This window comes from Cucurbita moschata, unplaced genomic scaffold, assembly GCF_002738365.1.
Source record: "Cucurbita moschata cultivar Rifu unplaced genomic scaffold, Cmos_1.0 Cmo_Scf00003, whole genome shotgun sequence".
NCBI lineage: Eukaryota > Viridiplantae > Streptophyta > Magnoliopsida > Cucurbitales > Cucurbitaceae > Cucurbita > Cucurbita moschata.
The window spans coordinates 2,020,367-2,041,128 of NW_019268519.1; the positions used below are offsets into that span (position 1 = coordinate 2,020,367).

The window sequence follows — 20,762 nt, forward strand, 5'->3', positions numbered from 1 at the left end:
AACAATTATTGATTTGGATCTTAAGCATTGTTATACATTGATCGCAAAAAATCAAATGTGGAATCTGATAAAGTTAGAATAATGGAATTATTCTGGACATGCATTTGTGGGCCTATGCGCTCAACTGTGGGCTCCATAAGCCTCTGTATTTTCTTTCAGACGGGCTCTGATTGGGCCCAACACACACGCCTATCGAGGCCCCTGTTAATAATAGAGTTAGGTAATTAGAATTTTGTTTTAAAGCCGAAAGTTTTATAAGAATATTGCAGAATCCAACTGTGTTATTTTGTATTTATGTTCTTGGATTTGATAATATTCAATAATATGAGATTTAATTAAACTATATGATAAAGGTAACCCATGTGAGTATGCATTATTATATTACACACAGACTGCTTCAATTATATTAATTGCTGATATTCAATATGTACGAAACAACAGCACAGCACATCCAAAAGGCTTTTTATTATACTTTTCTTTAGTAGGGCCGCTCGCCTATGTAGTTGCCAGGGGGATCGTAGTTACAAGTCATGAAGACATCCCCATCGTCGCAAATGACACGAGCGCAGCCGAGCCTTTGAGTGTTTCTCCAAACGATCTGCGTGTAATGGCCGCACATTTGGTCAGCCTCGCAGCTGTTGGTGGCGTATTTGTAGTACTTGACTTCGCTAGCCCACGCTGTCACTGCATCCAGTGGCCTCCACGCTGATCCACTCCCCCAGTAAATGTTCTCCCCCAGCTTAAAATCGTCTTCAGGGAAAGAGTGTTGCAGTTTACAATCCCCCTTTCTCTGTCCTGCCCACCACCTGGCGTACTTCTCGAGCTGGAAGTTCCATGCCAGTGGCAACTCGAATTTTGCCGCTCGAATCAGATTGTGCGCAAATAGAAACTCTAGAGACTCGCTAACGCAACCCCAGCAAAGTTGCTTCGACACCCTGTAGATGGTTTCGTTGTCCAGCTGCTTTTGCTTGTTTGTTTGCACTTGCACACCAGGTGTTTGAGAAAAGTTGTGAGAGAGAACTTGGGGCGGAAGGAAGGCCAGTAAGAGAAACAGAGCTAGCAGCTGCATTTTCATTGTGATTTTTGCTGTTGCTGGCAGGGGATGGCTGGTGATTATTGTTGCTTGCTTCTGCCTATATACGAGTGTTGTAAGGAGATATGCGTAATGGGCTGGATTTAGTGGGGACGAAGGGGGCGCTTAGTTGTGGAAATGGAGGAGTCACTGGGCCATAGAATCATAAAATATGTGGTCTATGTGTTGAACTTCTGTGGTTGGGTTTTGGTTCTTGCATGGTGATCACAGTCTCACAGGTAGACACATGTATAGAATATACATGGCTATCAAGTTTTATGGCGTCTCGTGAATTAGCTAAGTGGTTCCCGTGATACTCTCTTGTTTTTTCACGAGGACAAGATGCCATCACAGTGCATTCTAGAACATAGCACGTGGCAGAAATATTGTGGTTAAACTTTGCTTAACTGGTTACATGGTACAAAAGATCTGAGATATATTTCAAGTAAAACATGTAGCTTATAAAGATTGTGAAATCTTTTTTATCTTTTGAATGTCTGTAACTCAAGATGCTATCCTTTTGCGTTCATAACTTTTGGGTCGGATCCAAATATTTGAGCTGAATGTTCGTTTGGGCTTCATAAACTTCAACACTAGCAGCAGCCCCATAGAGAATTGGATCCTCTCTCGAAAATTGATAGGATTATTCAAAGTTCTGAAGCTTTTGAGTATCTCACTTCAAACAACGTCTAAGGCAGGTTTTAGCTAGGTTGGAATTCTGGGGTGCTCCTGAAGGTTTCCTTGCCGAAGAGAAGTTGCAAAAACCTCCTTTACCGACTCTACCGACTCTGTGTTAGGAATTACAACTCTTCACGATGGTATGATATTTTCAACTTTGAGCATAAGCTTTCATGGCTTTGGTTTAGGCTTCCCCAAAAAGTCTCGTACCAATGAAGATGTATTTCATAAACTTATGATCATCTCCGAAATTAGCAAATGCGGGACTCCCTCTCAACAATACTCCACCCTTCATAGATGTAAAGTTAATGTCAGTACTGAGTTGTGTACAATAACAGTAAATTTCCTGTATTTTGTATGTTATTGGTGATTGACTTTGTACATTGTCTTTGAACTTTTGTTGTTTAGCTCAGCATTACGTGCGTTTAAACGTCGGGTGGACATAGTGGTATAGGCTTGAGGTTCTTGTCTATGACAGCTCTATTCAATGCTAGCAACCACGTTTGACCCTTTTCCCCACTAATCAAGCGACGAGGCTACTCGTGATAGGCTAATTCATTACAAGTCCAATTCACTAAAAAAAAAAATGCAGAACTTAGAATGTGAATTGGAAAAGTAGGTTGAAGTTCATGTGGCCAATCCAAGTTTGAGAATAGTTGATAAATTCTTCTACTTGTTCTTGGCCACTCATTAATTCTCTCAAGCTCAGTTTTTCACCATCGGTCTCTTTCAGAGCGAAGGGCAGATGTACAGTAAAGAATTGAATGGTCAAAGTACACCCAGTTTGATTAATGCCCCCAAACTAGTAGTTAGAAATGGCTGGTTCAGTCGACCAAAATCGAAACCGCTTCTGTAATAGCCCTCACTACTAGTAAATATTGTCCGTTTTAGTCTATTACGTATTGCCGTCAACCTTACAATTTTAAAAGGCGTCTACTAATGAGAAGTTTCTACACTTTTATAAAGAATGTTTAGTTTACCACTGCACATGGCTTCTTCCCAGTTTGAAGACGAGACGGAACATGTAAACGAAATAAAATTAACAAAACTATGGTGTGGAGCCGGCGAAGTGATCTTTCAACAGCACTCTGTTTCAGCTACAAAAGGGGCCCTCAACATTTAATAGCGATGAAGACTTGGGTTACTCCATGGTTATAAACGAATTGAATTTCAATGTGGTATGAGTAAAACGATGTCCGAGGCCTCTCTCAGCCGCCCTCGTGGGATTCGACATCCATGCTGGAGAGATATATGGAGCTCGCGTGTTGGCAATAAAATGATACTCATCGTGTAAAATATGAAGCAAGTAATATTGATTAAAATTTCTCATTGTCATGTCACACCAAATTAGCCTAACAATATTATGTGCATGTTTCTTTTCAACAAAACCATATGTTAGGGAGTATTCATACGAAACGTTTGATGAGTTGGTAGCAATATCAAACAAGTAATTAAAAATGATGGTTGATAATTGGGTTGGGACAAAATGCAAGAAAGGAGTCAAAAATTGCTGGCACCACAGCAACGTTACAAGATGTGCGCACAATCACCTTGTTCATATTATTGATCCCAAAATCATAGTTTTTTTAGAGGGATTAAGTGTTCATTTATATCTTATTTTGGTTTATATTTTAATTTTAGAAATTAAAGACTTTTCATAAACTAATTTAATTTTTAATAAGATTAAAAACTTGCCTAGAATAACCTAGGTCTCAAGAATTTTTGAGCCAGGGGTATTTGGGTAATTATCTAAACATGCATAATTTACTTGACCATAATGCCCTACTTGAGTCCTATCATGCATAAACCCTTCCTACGTTCACTGTAGAGGCATTTCAATAATTTTCTATAATATATTTGCGTGCAGATCCAAAAATGCCTTTTAGAGATCCTAAACATGCACACCTCTTAAGGTGATGCTTACATACTAACTCGTTCTTGTGATTCCTACGAGCATTACTTGCCTAAAGTTCATGCGGTTACTTACTTGGATAACGCTACGTCTTCTAACTAGCTTTTTTGCGTATTGGAAACTCCAAAAAATTTTAATTTTTTTTATAGGTTCTAACTCAAGTCAAAATAGGGTTAGTACCGAAATCGAGGCAAAAATATTGACAAGTAGAGGTTAATTAGGCAAGAAAAGAGATACTCATGTGTCGCTGAAGAGTCCAACGCGCGCAACTACAGACATGCAATTGGAATAAGACGCACGCTCCGCATGCAACACGTGGCACATTTTCATTGACGCGCCATAGATCAGATCAGGTCAGAAATACGAGTTGGATGGTTCAGAACAAGGAACGAGTAGATCAGGCACAATTTTTTGCTAGCAGGTCAGGTTGGAGCTAGCGAACCACGAGTCCTCACCTTGTCAACGAGACGCGTGGACGAATAACTGCGTGACATGTATCCCAGCCAAAGCCTGCCCATTTGCTCCGCCTCACCTATTGAGTGTCACCTGCACAACCGAGTTCATCGTAAATTTCCAGATTTTCTTTCCGTTTATGATTCTTTTCTGTTTTATTTAGATTTCATAATTTTGTCTTCCTAACTTGAATCAACTTAGTTTCTAAAATACCATCGTATAGTTTTAACTCATTTTTATTAAGGTGTTTTTCTCGTAATTTTAGGACAACTATAGAAGGAAATAAATACGTCTAAAGATGGTCAAAAACACCAAAACTTAGAAACTTATAGTTTCTTGACAATCACCGAATCACCGTCTTCCGATCCAAATTAACTATGATTTCCTTCGTGAATCTGATGTGAAACTCCTCCAAGAACTTTCTATTATGATGGACTGTCTGTCCTTCAGAATTGTGAGCTATTTAAGGCCTTTGAAAGCAGTCCAATCGCTTCAATCACACCTATCTATGTCAGGATTTAGCTTTTAGACAGACAGAAAGAATCCTCCCTCTTTTGAACATTCAATTAATGGAAAGAAAAGAAAATCAGTCGTATCTTATTCAGACCGATAAATAGAGCTGGATGAGAATCAGGGAAAGCTCATTCACTCAATCACTTACTTGTGTATTTCGATTACTATGAAATTCATAAACGTACTAAAAATACAAAACTTAAATGTAAGCAAAACTCGTAGATTTAAAGAAAAAATAAGCATAAGAACGTAAAACTTTTACCTAAATTTTTTCTCGACTCTTCAGAATTTGAATAAATCCACCAAGACTTGATTTTTTCTATTCTAAAATTGTGTGGCTTCCTTTTTTTTGTATGAACCAGCATTTTCAATGTTGTAGTTGTGCCAAGTTGGAAAAAATTGTGGTAGTTATGCACAAAAAAGAACATGATTCACGTTTTTCTTCTCTCTATTTCACTCACTTGTCTTCTTTTTACAAACATCATCACCATCTAATTGATTGAACATATAATGTAATAAAGATTGATGTGACCCTTAGATATGGCTTTAATACAAAATCTTTTACCTTTAAGATTTAAAATTTGTATACTCCACACAAATGTATAATTAATTGAATCAACTCATTAATAGCATGACCAATTGGTCATATTGTGCTTTAAAAAACAGATTATATTGCTAAATATTTGACCAATGGTAAAAAAATCATGATTAGTTCTCCACTACTCATCATGCTAATCCAATGGATATGCTATGGAATGCTACACAATTTCTTATCTTCTTCTCTTATCCAAACCCATACATTTGGCTACTCACATTTCAATCATCATCATCATCCGTTTAAAAGTTTTTTAATTTGGAACTCCAACGATCTTCCCAATCAATCAAGAATAATCATGGATTGATTGGAAAAAAGAATTTTGGTAAGAAATTGGGTGAGTTTTAAGGCTTTAAATTTTCGTCATGGTTTTGAATGATTCTCGTTGGAATCGTTGGAATCGTGGTAATGAGATCTATAATTTTGATGAATGAATCAATAACTAATTTAAACCAAATTGCTCACTAAAATTGAAAGAAATAAAAAATTTGGAACATATTTGAGGAAGGAAAATGAAGTAAACGGTTATTAAACCCTTGAGTAGTTTGGTTTATAGGCTTATAGTTTGAGTCATTTTCCTCTTCAAAATTTGGAACATAGCTATTCAAATTTTCTTCAAGTGCTATTATATGATTGATTTGGATATGGGCTAGCATTGAATTTTGAGAATAAATTGAATTAAATTGATAGTGATGGAGCCTTAAAAGCATGATACACGATTTAGGTAGGCATGTGTGCCCAACTACGATGATCTACTAAATACCGTATGAAATTAAGTGATATATGAACATGATAGATAAATTAGTTATGCAAATAATGATCCACAGTTGTTGATATGCGACAAGATAATATAATTATACTATTGGGTGTGAGAACGGTCAGTAGGGTCTCCAAATGTCCCTTAGTCGTGAATTTGTTTGAGTAAAGATAAGGGTCCACACTGATATATACAATAGAGTCAATAATCTTTAGTAGTACAAAAAAAGGTTGATGATAGAGGTAGATGACGTGATAATGAATAATTAACACCTAAGTTGAATTTAGGTGAACTAGTAGAATGCTAGTGTCATATGATTCATTGTATTTGGATATGATATAAGACATAAAACTGATATTTAGTGATTATTTGTTTTCAAATAAAACATGAGCTTTTGGACTGTTGTTGGATATCAGGCATGTATATATCTTTGTAAGATGCATAAGCAAAAGCAGATACGCAAGGAGTAGACGTGAGGCACAGGGATTATGTTTGTGTTGTGCTTAATAAATGAACAGGCGGAGGGGAAGGGGCAGTGTTTTACACGTTGTTAAGTCTAATGATTTATAATTGTGTTATTAAATTGTAATTTATGAGACATGTGATCCTCGTGTGGCTCCGGGATTTGACTACAAAGCAATTGGGATAGACAGGGGAGGAGAGGTGAGGTGATTCAAATGTCTCTTCCCCATTATAAAATCATCACACGAACTGCTGCATCTAATCTAAGCATGCATGCATAATTTCCTGTGTCGGTCTGTAAATACTGATTCAAATGTCTTCCCTTCTCACCAATGCTTTCCTTCCTCTGCTCCGATCCTCTCACAATCCGCGTCTCAACTTCAAACAACCCAATTCTGCATCTAATAAGGTCTATCTATCTCTCTGTTCAGCTCTTTTTCGACGGACTATGTCAGTGTTAGTGACATGATTTTGTGTTTAATTTGATTTGACAGTGGAACGGAGTGGTTTGTTGTAGCGATGATGCCACATTTGACGAGAGGCAATCAGTGGACGTAAGAAACAGAGAAGGGGAAAGAGGAGTGAATAAACTGGAGAGGGCTCTCAACTTCACGGGAGACAAGCCAACCACTCCCATTCTCGACACCATCAACTATCCCAATCACATGAAAAATCTCTCCATCCAGGTACAATCGAATAACAACCATTTTTCCGACCAATAACATTCATTTTTAAACCCCAGCGGTCTTTTCTTACAGGAGCTTCAAGAATTGTCGGATGAGGTTCGAGAAGAAATAGTATACACAGTATCGAAAACAGGGGGGCACCTGAGTTCGAGTCTGGGCGTGGCAGAGCTGACGGTGGCACTTCACCATGTATTCAGTGCGCCAGAGGACAAGATAATTTGGGATGTGGGTCATCAGGTGTGTGCGTAAATGAGGGGGTTTTTTTTTAATTGTAGTTTGAAGCATTGGGGTGAACAAGTATTGACATATGTTGGGGGAAATTGAAAATTGCAGGCGTATGCTCATAAGATGTTGACGGGTAGAAGGTCCAGAATGCACACAATCCGTAAAACATTTGGCTTGGCTGGGTTTCCGAAGAGGGAGGAAAGTGCTTTTGATGCCTTCGGAGCTGGCCATAGTTCTACCAGCATTTCTGCTGGATTAGGTACTCCTTCCCACCTAACCAACAATACTATTTCAAGGCCAACAACTTCATTGTTGTTCGTCCTGCAGGAATGGCCGTAGCTAGAGACATACTAGGAAAAAACAACCACGTAGTGTCAGTTATAGGCGATGGAGCCATGACTGGGGGAATGGCATACGAGGCACTGAACAACGCCGGTTTCCTAGACTCAAATCTCATCATCATCTTGAACGACAACAGACAAGTTTCTTTGCCCACTGCCACCATCGATGGTCCCGCTCCTGCTGTCGGCGCTCTAAGCAATGCACTCACTAGGCTCCAAGCCAGTAAAAAGTTTCGACAACTGCGTGAAGCAGCGAAGGTACGTACATACTAACCAAAGATTTTGCAACCCCAACTTCTTTAGTTTTGTAATTTTGAAATCTAAAATGTGGGAGTGGTGCAGGGGTTGACGAAGCAGATGGGGGGACAGGCGCATGAAATTGCAGCGAAATTAGACCACTGCATGAAAGGAATTGTGGGAGGATCGGGGGCGTCGTTATTCGAAGAGCTTGGAATATATTATATAGGTCCAGTGGATGGGCATGATGTGGAAGATCTTGTGTATGTATTGAAGCAAGTGAAGTCTATGCCTGCGCCTGGGCCTGTTCTTATTCATGTCGTCACAGAAAAGGGCAAAGGCTATCCACCTGCGGAGATTGCAGCCGACAAAATGCACGGTAAATACAAGTCGTAAGCATTGAACAATGCAGGCAAATGAAAGTAAGTGCTAAATTTTTTGTTTGGCTACAGGAGTAGTGGAATTTGATCCAAGAACAGGGAAACAGATAAAGAAGAAGACGGAAACTCTTTCCTACACGCAATACTTCGCAGATTCATTGATAGCAGAAGCTGAGAGAGACGACAAAATCATAGCCATTCATGCTGCCATGGGAGGTGGCACTGGTCTCAACTATTTCCAGAAACGATTTCCCGATCGTTGCTTCGACGTTGGAATCGCCGAGCAACATGCCGTTACCTTTGCTGCTGGCCTCGCCGCCGAAGGCCTCAAGCCTTTTTGCGCCATTTACTCCTCTTTTCTTCAAAGAGGCTATGATCAGGTAATAAAGCTGACACCCCACGCTCAATCTCAAAGGAAGTGCATATAAGATTAATTTGGGCATTTGTAAGTGTTTGGGGAAATGTTGTGCAGGTGGCTCATGATGTAGATCTACAAAAGCTGCCTGTGAGGTTTGCAATAGACAGAGCAGGGTTAGTGGGTGCGGATGGGCCGACCCATTGCGGAGCATTTGACACAACGTTCATGGCATGTTTACCAAATATGGTGGTCATGGCTCCTTCAAACGAGACGGAGCTAATGAACATGGTGGCCACGGCTGCCGCCATCGACGATAGACCCAGCTGCTTCAGGTACCCAAGAGGAAATGGGGTTGGCTCTGTTCTTCCCCTGCACAACAAAGGCACTCCATTGGAGGTATACACACACTTCCATCAAACCCAACTTGTATGCTTCTTTGAATAAGTCTCATCAACGTGGCATGGAAACTGAAAGCCCCCAAATTACATACAGGTGGGGAAGGGAAGGATTTTAAGAGAAGGAAACAGAGTGGCCATTTTGGGATATGGAAGTATAGTACAAAGATGCATGGCGGCGGCGGAGGTGCTTCAACAATACGGCATTGAAATAACAGTGGCGGATGCCCGATTTTGCAAACCTTTAGATGGAGAATTGGTGAAGCAATTGGCAAGACATCACGAGATACTCCTCACGGTTGAAGAAGGATCCATTGGAGGGTTTAGCTCTCACGTTTCCCATTTTCTGGGATTAAATGGATTGCTTGATGGAAATCTGAAGGTATGCATGCAACAAAGAAACACAAAACTAAAGGATGTTTAATTTTACACCATGAAATAAACATGTTGCGTTTGGTTGTGCAGTGGAGGGCAGTGATGCTTCCTGATAGATACATCGACCATGGATCACAGATGGACCAAACCCAAGAAGCAGGGCTGAGTTCGAAGGACATAGCGGCCACTGTTTTATCACTCATAGGGAAAGGCAAAGACAGCTTTCAACTCGTAAACTTATAGACAATATTGTTGAAGAATAATAATAATCATGATTAAGTAGCGCCTGGTTCATCTCGATTGCTTGTATTTGTAGTTACTTAGTGTATATATATAGTTATATAGTCATTCCTTCGGCCATCCCTTTGCTACACAGAGATATATATATATATATATATATATATATAGCAATGGCGTTACCAAATCACCCACCTATGTTTGCTTTCTTCTCCAAAACTTGAGAGTTCTACTGTGATATGATATTATCGAACATAAGTTCTCGTAGTTTTATTTTTTATTTTTCAAAAACGTCTATTACTAAATGAAAATAGTATTGTGAACTTTCATTTAATCAGCTAATATAGTACTCATGTTTTACAAATAAATTGCAGCTCTATTTACACATTTCAAAATCATTTATTTTTTACCTTCAAATATGATTACTACACATGATGGATTAAATTTGCATTGATTTACATTTACCAAATTGTCAATGCTAAACATCTATTATTCACAAATCAAGTTTACACTCAACCATTCATTTACCATATCAATAAATTAAAATTGATAAAGGTGTTTGTGATGGAAATGAACTATTCGTTTGACAATGGTGGAGGACTTATTTAAAATTAAATAAAAAAGAAATGATAAGCAATTAAAAATAAGTACTTTTGAGGCATATAAAGAAAGTTATGTTATGTACTTCTTGTGTGCCGGTGGGTTGAATTTTTATCATCATATTCCTCTAACTCAAATTGAGGATGACTCGAAATAAAATTCATCTTAGATATGAGAACTCACATCTATTGGATAAGGAACGAAACATTTTTTTACAAGAGTGTGAAATTTCTCCCTAAAATGGTGGACTGTGAGATGTGTGTAAACCTCTCAACGATGGTACGTAACGGGCTGAGAATTCTTTACTTTATTTGAATGTATATACGTTTTTTTATCCAACCCAAAGATTGTATTTACAAGCACCTAGGAAGAATCTTTGTTAACATTAATACACAGATGTTTATGGATTACGTCTAAAAAAACAAGGTATTGGTAGGCTCACAATTATAATGAACAAGCGGATAAGATAAAGGATAGAAATGATGAGAAGGGTAATCGAAGGTAAAGAGGCAATTAAGAGGTTGATAGATGGTGCGTGAGGGTGAGAGCGATAGAGAAAGATAGAGGGGTGAAAGAGAAATGACGGAAGTGCCCCGGAGAGTAAGTTCAAGGGAAATATGAAATGATGCATATCAATAAACACGACGGGGTTTGCTGACCTTGTTGGTCTGCCACACCTTGCACGCTGACAGAGACTCTACTGTAATTTGTGGCCACAAACTCCCTTGGCCATGGCTCAAGGGTAATCTCGTCCTAAGTAAATTTACACGCACTGGATGACCTCACTTGGCTTGATCCATGGTTACTTGTCAGGGTCCACATTGGCGTTGGCTTTAACCCCAACTAAACTGGAGAATTATTCGATATACTTGTAAATACTTTGTTATAGTGATTGATTACGACTCGTAGATGTAAAAAAATTGATTTTATTGAAATTTATGATATCCTTTAATGTAATTAACATTTGATTCAGTTTTCAACTTGTTTAATTGTTCTAATATTGTATTTAATTTAATTTAATTTAATAATTTATCTAAAGTGGCATATTGATTTTATTGATTCAACATCAAAACTTGACCATATACTTTAATGGGTTCGATTTTCTTTATCTTTGCAGTACTATACTTGTATTTCGTGATATATTTACTTCATTTTCCTTTTATATGTGAATAATTAAATAAATATTAAACAAAGAAAAAGAATAAAAAGCGTTTAAATTAAGAAAATGATGGAAGTGTTTATAGTTTGGATTCTCCCGGTAACAATGGGTGGAAAGTGAAGTTGATTCTCATTGGTTTACTATTTTCTTCTCTATATTGTTTGAGGCTATTTTAAGGTGTAATAGAACTGGAAACAAGATCTATTGCCTTCACATACGTGAACATAAAATACTAATTATCATACATTCAGGAATGAAAGTGGAAATATAGTATCAAAAGTATTCAGAGGAGAATTCACAAGGTAGGAACTTGATAATAATACGAACGGTGACATATATTACTAGAGAATAATAATACATTACTAGAGACTGCTGCTTCTACACGGCTATGAAAGTATGGGGAGAGGGAGAGCGGACGGGGGGGGGGCTGGGTGCTTATACATACAAACATATTTTGACTTTTCCATATTCCCAAGAGCCAAAAATGTTGTTTGGTGGCGGGACCCACCTCCTCCTCCTCCACTTCCTCTCCAATATTTCTCTCTTTCCAATTCCGCCCTAGTTATTATTTCTGCCTACCTTCCTTCTTTTAATTATAATTAAAATCAAACCAAACCTCCAACATTTTGTTTGGATCCAATTTAACCTTCCATCCCATCATTAATTAAATCTTTCTAATTCAATACTTTCATTTTTTTCCCCTTTTCTTTTTAAATGTAATATCTCTCGGACCCTTTTCAAAACGCATTACATCAAATCTTGTGTGAACTATTTGAATAATCTTCTATTTTGATTCACGATTAATATTTCTTTGATATAAAATGAAAATGACTTTAACGAAATTGTGACAAAGTTTGAAAATTGAAAATAAAAAACAAAATAAATCTTAAAGTTTGAAACGGTCTCATTAGAATTATTCTTTTAAAGCCAAATTTTGGAGACTCGTTAAAAATAAAATTTAAATTTTAAAGATTAAAAGTATCCTTACTGAAGTGATAATATTTTTGTGTAAGACTTATGTTTGGTATAAAATAATTAAATACTGGGAAGGAAATAGTTTTGGGTTCTTGAATATAATAATAATAATGTGAATGTAAATTAGTATATGATTAGAGAGAGAGATTCATTTAAATCTATCTACTTACTTATTCTTAATCGAATCCAACCACAGCTCCTCCGTCCTCCGTGTCGCTCGCCCCCCTTCAATAATGACAACGCATTACTCTGTCCCACTTTTCTATGTGGGCCCTACGTCGGCAGCTACAACTATCAATCCCTCCCGTCTCATCTTTTTTTTTTTTTTTTATTGTGGCACAGAGTCATCCACGTGGCGCCGTACTACTCGTGTTTACCCAGATTTCCTTCCCCCAACTACTCGCACAGATGATAGATAAAGATTGCAGAAAAACACAGCCCCCATTGCCAAATCATATCCAACTCTCTCCAATTCTAGCTCGTTCTGCTGCCGCTGCCACGCACACCCGCTCCCCTGTTCTTTTTTTCTCTGCGGGACACTGGGGAGCCTTCTCAATTGACAACGCCTAGCCTACTAATGGGAATTGAGGGTGCGAGTGTTGTAAAGGGTTTCCGTGGCGGATGGGGCGTTGTCTCTAAACCATGCGACTCTTGCAAGACTGCCGCTGCGGCAGTCTACTGTCGACCCGACTCTGCTTTTCTCTGCCTCAATTGCGACACCAAAATTCACGGCGCTAATAAGCTCGCTTCTCGCCACGACCGCGTCTGGATGTGCGAGGTTTGTGAACAAGCTCCCGCTGCGGTCGTGTGTAAGGCTGATGCTGCTGCGCTCTGTGTCACGTGCGATGCCGATATTCACTCCGCTAACCCACTTGCCCGTCGCCATGAGCGTGTCCCGGTCGAGCCTTTTTTTGATTCGGCCGAGTCATTAGTCAAACCCTCTTCCGTTTTCAATTTTCTCATGCCCACTGAATCCAACGTTAGTGGCTGCGACGGCGCCCACCACCATGAGGAGGTGGAGGTTGCCTCTTGGCTTATGTCCAACCCGCCTTTCAACTCTAAGCACGTTGACGGCCCTGAAATCAAGCCTTCTGCCGATCATACGTTCTTCACTGAAATGGATTCTTTTATTGATTTTGATTACCCAAATCCAGTCAGCGCAATTAACGACAGCGTCGTCCCCGTTCAGACAAAGCCACTCTCAACGCCGGTGATCAACCATACCCACTCCCCTGAAAATTGCTACGACATCGATTTCTGCAGATCCAAGCTCAATTCATTCGGCTATCAACCTCAATCTCTCAGCCAGAGTGTAATTAACCCAACCCCAATTTAAAAAATCCCTGATTTAACCACCCCAAAATTTCCTCGTGAATTAAACTAATTGACTTTTGGTTTCTTCTAATTCCTCAGGTTTCCTCTTCTTCCCTCGAAGTTGGAGTTGTTCCAGAAGGGAACTCGATGTCCGACATATCATACCCATTGGGTCAAACACCAAGTAAGGGCACGGATTCGGGTTTACCGATGTCGATACCCGGGAACCAAGCGACTCAATTATGTGGAATCGATCGGGAGGCGAGAGTGTTGAGGTACAGAGAGAAAAGGAAGAACCGGAAGTTCGAGAAGACAATCCGGTACGCATCAAGAAAAGCTTATGCAGAAACCCGTCCCAGAATCAAAGGCCGGTTCGCAAAACGAAGTGATGCGTTATCAGAGGTGGATGAAATGTATGGGTCGGCCGCTTCGTCTGAGTTCCTGACAGAGTTCCAATACGGCGTGGTACCAACGTTTTGAGGAATCAAACCGAATGGAACGTCGTAATCCAAGGGTCTAATTAGATGTATAATTCTTATTGTGCACCTCAAATAAAATGAATGGTAGCGAATTATGTGTTTGATATGGGGCGGGGTATTAGGCGTTGATTTGCAGGGGCATGGGTGTCAAGTGGATATATGCCTCTTACCTCTCAACGCAGAGGCTTATCACAAGTTGCTTTGTGTTTTTTCACCCTCCTCTCTTCCCAATATAACTGATTTCCCCTTCTATTGCCTCATTTAACCTTTTCAACAAAATTTCAAGATCAAACAAAATCATCATCGTTTTTGCAACAGCTTTATGGAGTGTTTGGTTTAATAATTGAATTGATGACATAAGAACATAGTTTATAGGTGGAGAATGTTGATTGGTGGGACGGGTGCAGCCTTGAATATAAAACAGGGGAGATTCCAATAATAAAACAATGATAGAAGGAGGGAGTTTGTTCTGGAAAATTCCCGGAAAAATGGAAGGATGGGCGGTGCTTGACAGAGTTGTCCGTGTGTTTGGATAAGTTTCCGAGAAAACTGGGATCATTAACTTTCTCGAGGATGGTAAAGTTTTTTCTTCGCGGGGTTGTGAAGGGGCAAAGGTCCTATTTCTTCCCTTTTTAACAACTTTTTGATAGACACCGCTTCCATACCATTTGTGGCTCATAAAAGTAAGTACGTTGAAAAGTAATTTTATAATTTTCTTCTCTGTCTAGTGTATGCGTTCTAAAATTGTGAGATTGACAGCAATACATAACGGACTAAAAAGAACAACACTGGTAAACAATATGTTTAGATTATTACATATATAGATATAAATATATTGTAACGAATATGTTTTGTTCTCTCTAGAATCTTCAAATCATATTTACTTTAATTATTAATGGGTATCAACGTTGATGTCTTGTCTTATACACTCGGAGATTTATGAAGTCAAAATTGAAGAAAAAAGAAGTGGAATATCTAGTCATATATAAAAGTCAAAACTTAATCAGATCAACGACATTTTCTTCAAAGAATATTCGCAATTCACGTGTGTTATAATGGTTTGGTTTGAATTATATCGTTATTATTTATATAATAAGCTTAATGCAATAGAAAATGTCACTAGAATGCATATATGTCCAAATACTTACCTTATGATAACAATATATACATTTAACTAAACTTTGGTTCTAGTAATTCCACAAGGGTCATTTTGGGCAATGAGTTGCTTTTCTTTGTGCCGACCGTTTTTATTAAGCATATCTTCTCTTTCTCACATGGATTGTTAACCTTCCAACCACAACATACAGGCAGTGAGGGCGAGAGAAGCAGACAGGGAACTTCAAAATCAAACCACTTTGTTCCCTTGTTTGTTTGTTTTGTTTTTTCCCCCATTTTTCTAATAAAAAGAACAAAAGAATGAGTTTTATATTGGATTTAGATTTTTTAAGTGCTCAACTGTTTATCTTCTTCTCCCGTATTTCGAATTTTAATTTTTGTTAAACAATATTTGATCGAGATCGAGATCATTTAAGCTTTGAACAAGGATGGTTGTAGTCAACTTATGTTCCCACGAGATCCTACGCTAGTTAGAGACAGGAAGAACCATTATTTATAAAATTTTGTTTTAAAACTTTCAAGTAAAGTCCATAAAGAATACAATACCTACTAACAGTCACCGTCTTAATGTAGAGATGGATAAAGTTTAGGAAGGGGTTGGGTTCTGGATTGAAAGGGGGGTGCAGCAAGTGGAGGTGATGTGGTAGGGCCTCCAGCATGGTGTGTTCACGTGCGCTGCGGCCCACTGGGCGGTCGTTGTGGGATGTGGGGCGGCCGACATCTGCCATCCTCGTGGCCCCATACCCAGTCCATATCATCCACCATTGATGCCAACGGGGAATGTCTTAATCAACTTAAACTTCTTCACCCGCAGACATAGGGTGGCTACTGGCATGGGGGATTGTTCCATTGTTAGATGTGTAGAAAGATAACCCACAGCTTGATTGGGCCTAAAGAGAGGCACCATGTGGGCTTCAAAGTCCAAATCCCATCGGGCCGAGGCCGAACAATTCGCTTGTGTTTCTCACGCCCACGACCCAAGGAGATTGATACGGCCCGACATGATGCTACCTTATGGAGTATATGATGAGTCAAAAAAGGGCCTCAAAGCAAATGATTAACAAATAGGCCCCCATCAGACAACCATCCCTTGCAAGAGCGTTGAAATTGAAACCATGGTCGAATGGTTATTTTCAGACCCATTATGCACAGACAATGATATATAATGCCGCGCCGCAGACATCTTGATTTCTCCTCCCAAATGCTCAACATCGCATTCAAATTAAGACAAGTTATATGGTTCAAATCACGAGAACCACAAGAATGAACGATGTGGACGAACAAAATGGCATTTTCCAAAACCCACTTCACTGTCCACTCTCCAATCTTATGGGTGTTAAAAGTTGAGTTCATAAGGGTACATGGACTGTGTATTCATTGCAAGTTCAGGAGGCTATAAAAACATGAGAACAAACTTCAATGGGACTTCTCCCCACGTCGTTGTTGTTGGGCACTTTTGTGTGTGTTGGATAGGAATCTCCTCGATTTTACTAAAATCTACTGTAACCGCCGATACTTTTGCTTTTGTTGGTGTTGCTTTTTACAGTTTCTATGGGTACATTTTTGTCAGAATCAATACTCCCATGAGTTGACAGAAGTACAGAAGAAGTAAAGTATTTGGTCGATTTGGACATTGGATTCAGCTGAAACCAGGCATACTCAATTACAAACAATTAAGAAATAACAAAACAAAACAAAACAATGGGTACGATTGTACAAGGTTCCTTGTTTTTTGCCATATTTTAGGTTGCTGTCGTACAAGTTTTACATCATGATCTTAACAAACCAAAACCTCCTCGAAACAATAAACACCCCAACATCTTTCTCTCTCCTCTCAACTCATTCTCACTTTCACTTTCTCTCTCTTCCATTTTTCTGTAAGCTATCATAGACTATGTGAAGAAGAGATTAGCAAATCCTATGCCTTTTCTTCGTGGGGATTATTTGAATTTAATAGCTTTATTCCTTTTGGGTCTTTTTCTCTTTTACTATTATTATTATTGAGCTCACAATTTCCACGCACCGTTTGTTCTATTTTCAAACAGTTCATCCATGTCTGCAACCATAATATCTTGCATACCAGAAGAAGAAGAAAAAAAAAAAACAATAATATCTTAAAAATATTACAATAATCATATTATTTACTCTTACCTTTTCGCTTATAAGAATAAAAATTATTTTTACAAACTAACACAAATCTTTTCGATATAATTTGTGTGGTTCACGTAGAGTTCATCAAATTATAATAAAATTTTTAAAATTGAGGCAAAAGAGAAGTGTATAATAAAAAATATTTTATTACTTTTAGTAAAACAATAAATATTTTCAGATGAATGGATAGAAAATATGGGGTTATCCTATAAATGAAGGTTTGTAAGAAGTTACAATTTTGGCGAAAAACTTTCCCAATTTAATTGACAACTACTTCAACCATGAAAGCGAATTGCTTATCCAAAAGGACATATGAGACAATCTCAAATAATTGAAACCCTAAATCTAATTTACTCTCAATTTTTCAAAACACTAATTATTTCTTTTTCTCTTATCTCAAAATTTTCTAAATAAATCCAATTTACGGATTAACCCATCATTATTTAATTAATATGTAATTTTAAATTTTTTTGAATCCAATTTTAAATTTAATAACTTATGTCAAAGAAAAAGAATTTGTAAAAAGAAAGTTAATAGAGAGGATATTATAAATTGAGAATAAAATAAAATAAATTATTAATCACATCAAAGTAGCTGATGAAAAGACGAAAGAATCTTTTTCATTTTCGGAAAACCAAATACAAAAACGACAATCTGTCCAAAAAAAAAAAACATAATAGGATAAAGCAATATTTATGCAGCAACGGTGGCCGGAAAAGATAATAATAAGCCGATCAGAGGTAATTGTTTCCTGTCAGATTGCAGATTGCCAGATAATAAGCCGTTGAAGATTGAAGACAGAAGAGTTGAATATGTGCGTGAGTTATTAATTGTAGACGTTTTTTGGAGCAAAAACAGGGTCCATTAAATGAAACGGTGCATGCAGTTTCAGGTCGCCGCATCAGCCCTCCCCCCATTTCTGCACACTAAACCACGTGTCTTCCTTTCTTCTGCAAATCCAATGCCTTTGCGCCCTGGAAGTACCATAATTCATCTTCTTCGTTTTGATTTCAACTTTATTAAAACTGGATTTGTTTCACATCAGATTAGTTTGGATGCTTTTGAAACAGGGGGAAGATTCATTCCGAGAGGGAAAAAAACTCGGTAGTATTTGATTTCGGGCTTTCTGATGGGGAAAACCCCTAAACCAATATCTGCAACTTAAGAGCTAGCTGTCCACTTTCTCTCTCTTTCTCTCTCAATATAAATATTAATGGCGGAACAAGACACCCATATGAGTGCCCAGCAAAAACAAAACAAAACCAAACCCAAATTTTAAAATTTTTTAAAAAATTGTTAATGGGTCGTCTGATCTGAAGATTCAGGAGTTTCTCTGTTTTCTGTACTCTGCACCTCCTCTTCTCCACTGCTCTGTTTCACCGTCTCCGTTACGGCCACTGATTTTTCATCCTTTTCGCCGGTGGCCGTAGCGCTGCTACTACTATTGCTTTTCGCATCCCCAAAAGAAGAGGACCTGCTTGACATGGGAGTAGCTAAATATGTGGGCTTGATTTCACCGGCCATAATAACCAAGAGTTTCTCTTCAAAAACAGGGGAGGGTTTCCGGGTGTCGTCGCCGGCCTCCAGGTCAGGCTCCCGGTTGTTAGCGTCACCACTGTCGAGGTAGCCGGAAAGCTTCCAGTATGAGCAAGCAAGGATAAGAAGCGCAAAAGCAATGAGTCCTAACATCGCAGCCAAACCCCCGAACAAGTAGGGGACAGGGGAATGCCAAGGGGAGTGCTGTTGTTGCTGTAGGTTAGCCGCCGGCGCTGCTGAGTGCGGCAACACGTTGAAGGGCTCTCTGCTGGCCGCCATTGTTACAAAGCTTTACTTTTTTTTTTTCCGTGTATTTGGCGAATTGTAGAGGGAGAGTTGAGAAGAGATGGTTGAAGCTGAGTGGGGGCGTGAACCGTTTTATTTATAGATATAGAGAGAGAGGTAAAAATTAAAGGAAAAAAAAAGTAAAAAGGGTAAATTTGAATGAGTAGAAAATATTAATGACGTCATAATAAGTTAAAAGTGGGGTCAGATGGTGGAGAGGTGGGTCCCGCCGCCCTCTGATTCATTGATATCTTACAAAACAGTAAACCGCACCAGAGGGCTGTTTGGTAATAAGCCTTGAGTGATTATGTCAGGGACCCGATTCCTGGGACGTTTGGCAACAAATACAATTATATAATATAAACCACAATACCCATTTTTCCTTCTTTAAGCCTTTTTTTTTTCTCAATTTAAATTAAAATTTAAAACTTTTTTTCAATCTCAGTCCTACCGTACGGGCCTAGTACGCCATTCAGGACATCTACACCCTTACGGGTCCCACTGTAAATATAACGGAATTGTTTAGAAGTTGGTAAATTTACCCATTTTCTTCAACCTAAATTTATAAATAAATAAATAAAATAAAAGACGGCATCACCTAAAATAAATAAATAAATAGTGCATATTTATTTAACATATACCAATTTTATTACCATAGGTTTAATATTGGCAGAGGAGGGTTCTATCAATGTTGTCTCTAGACTATTTTTTCTAATACAAATTCGGGACATGTTTTATGACAATGAAAGTGGATTTACGATAAATATAAAAAAAATGGGCTACGTCACTTTAATTTAAATCGTTGGACATCACATAAATTAATGATGATAGGACGAGTTTTAACAAATATTTCACCAAACACCTTATCCTAATAATAATGTGTTCAGCCCCACACCAAAAGTATTACTCTCTACGCTTCAAAAAGGAAAAACAAAACGTACCAAAATCATTTACTACATGTCTTTATGAAATTGTACACTCAAGCCTATCCTCATCCACTTGGAATGTACACGTCAATATTTGGTATATATATAAAATTTAGAGTGGAAGAAACAACATAAACAATAAGGAGTGGCGCCGTCGTCCCCACCACCACCACCTGGCGGAGGCGTTCGTATGTGTAACGCAGCTGAAATATAATTAATTTATGTGGAAACATAAACTTATAAACCCCTTTCCACCGAACTGCGACTCTATTGGGAGTGGAATTTTTAATTTCCTTTTTTTTTTTTTTTTTTTAATTTTCTATTACATTCGTACACTTTATGCTATCTCACTAATTATTAAGTATGTTGTTTCAAAATTAAATAATATTTAATTAAAAAATGTTAATTAAAGTGGCATTTATGCCTTCATATCAATCCAAATTCATAATTAATAATCTATTTCAGCTATTTTTTAGCTAATCTTCGAGTGTTGATATCATAATAAAATAGCAATCGTTATAATTTAATGTAATATCAATTATTTT

At 38.2% G+C, this 20,762-nt stretch overlaps 4 protein-coding genes across 4 annotated transcripts; 2 read left to right on the top strand and 2 right to left on the bottom strand.

The window, feature by feature from the left end:
- Positions 1 to 318: 318 nt before the first annotated feature.
- Positions 319 to 1,507, bottom strand: LOC111441253 (pathogenesis-related protein PR-1-like). Its single transcript, XM_023078254.1, has one exon. The coding sequence runs from the start codon at positions 1,073 to 1,075 to the stop codon at positions 479 to 481; it is 597 nt and encodes a 198-aa protein (XP_022934022.1). The 5' UTR covers positions 1,076 to 1,507; the 3' UTR covers positions 319 to 478.
- A 5,119-nt stretch (positions 1,508 to 6,626) lies between these two features.
- On the top strand, positions 6,627 to 9,793 carry LOC111440977 (probable 1-deoxy-D-xylulose-5-phosphate synthase 2, chloroplastic). The gene is made up of 10 exons (XM_023077830.1): positions 6,627 to 6,851; positions 6,937 to 7,128; positions 7,201 to 7,365; positions 7,462 to 7,612; positions 7,681 to 7,952; positions 8,037 to 8,310; positions 8,384 to 8,691; positions 8,784 to 9,065; positions 9,162 to 9,446; positions 9,530 to 9,793. The coding sequence occupies exons 1-10, from the start codon at positions 6,756 to 6,758 to the stop codon at positions 9,680 to 9,682; spliced, it is 2,178 nt and encodes a 725-aa protein (XP_022933598.1). The 5' UTR covers positions 6,627 to 6,755; the 3' UTR covers positions 9,683 to 9,793.
- Positions 9,794 to 12,839: 3,046 nt separating this feature from the next.
- Positions 12,840 to 14,463, top strand: LOC111440978 (zinc finger protein CONSTANS-LIKE 5-like). The gene is made up of 2 exons (XM_023077831.1): positions 12,840 to 13,722; positions 13,824 to 14,463. Exons 1-2 carry the CDS (start codon positions 12,988 to 12,990, stop codon positions 14,202 to 14,204), a joined length of 1,116 nt encoding a protein of 371 aa, XP_022933599.1. The 5' UTR covers positions 12,840 to 12,987; the 3' UTR covers positions 14,205 to 14,463.
- A 4,066-nt stretch (positions 14,464 to 18,529) lies between these two features.
- LOC111441103 (protein GLUTAMINE DUMPER 2-like) lies at positions 18,530 to 19,362 on the bottom strand. Its single transcript, XM_023078027.1, has one exon. It carries the CDS (start codon positions 19,283 to 19,285, stop codon positions 18,767 to 18,769), a length of 519 nt encoding a protein of 172 aa, XP_022933795.1. The 5' UTR covers positions 19,286 to 19,362; the 3' UTR covers positions 18,530 to 18,766.
- Positions 19,363 to 20,762: the final 1,400 nt, after the last annotated feature.

Coding starts and splice junctions, on each gene's coding strand:
- LOC111441103 (XM_023078027.1), bottom strand. CDS start 19,285: ATGGCGGCCAGCAGAGAGCCCTTCAACGTGTTGCCGCACTCAGCAGCG.
- LOC111441253 (XM_023078254.1), bottom strand. CDS start 1,075: ATGAAAATGCAGCTGCTAGCTCTGTTTCTCTTACTGGCCTTCCTTCCG.
- LOC111440978 (XM_023077831.1), top strand. CDS start 12,988: ATGGGAATTGAGGGTGCGAGTGTTGTAAAGGGTTTCCGTGGCGGATGG. Junction 13,723..13,823: donor CTCAATCTCTCAGCCAGAGT/GTAATTAACCCA, acceptor CTAATTCCTCAG/GTTTCCTCTTCTTCCCTCGA.
- LOC111440977 (XM_023077830.1), top strand. CDS start 6,756: ATGTCTTCCCTTCTCACCAATGCTTTCCTTCCTCTGCTCCGATCCTCT. Junction 9,066..9,161: donor ACAAAGGCACTCCATTGGAG/GTATACACACAC, acceptor AATTACATACAG/GTGGGGAAGGGAAGGATTTT. Junction 9,447..9,529: donor TGCTTGATGGAAATCTGAAG/GTATGCATGCAA, acceptor TTGGTTGTGCAG/TGGAGGGCAGTGATGCTTCC.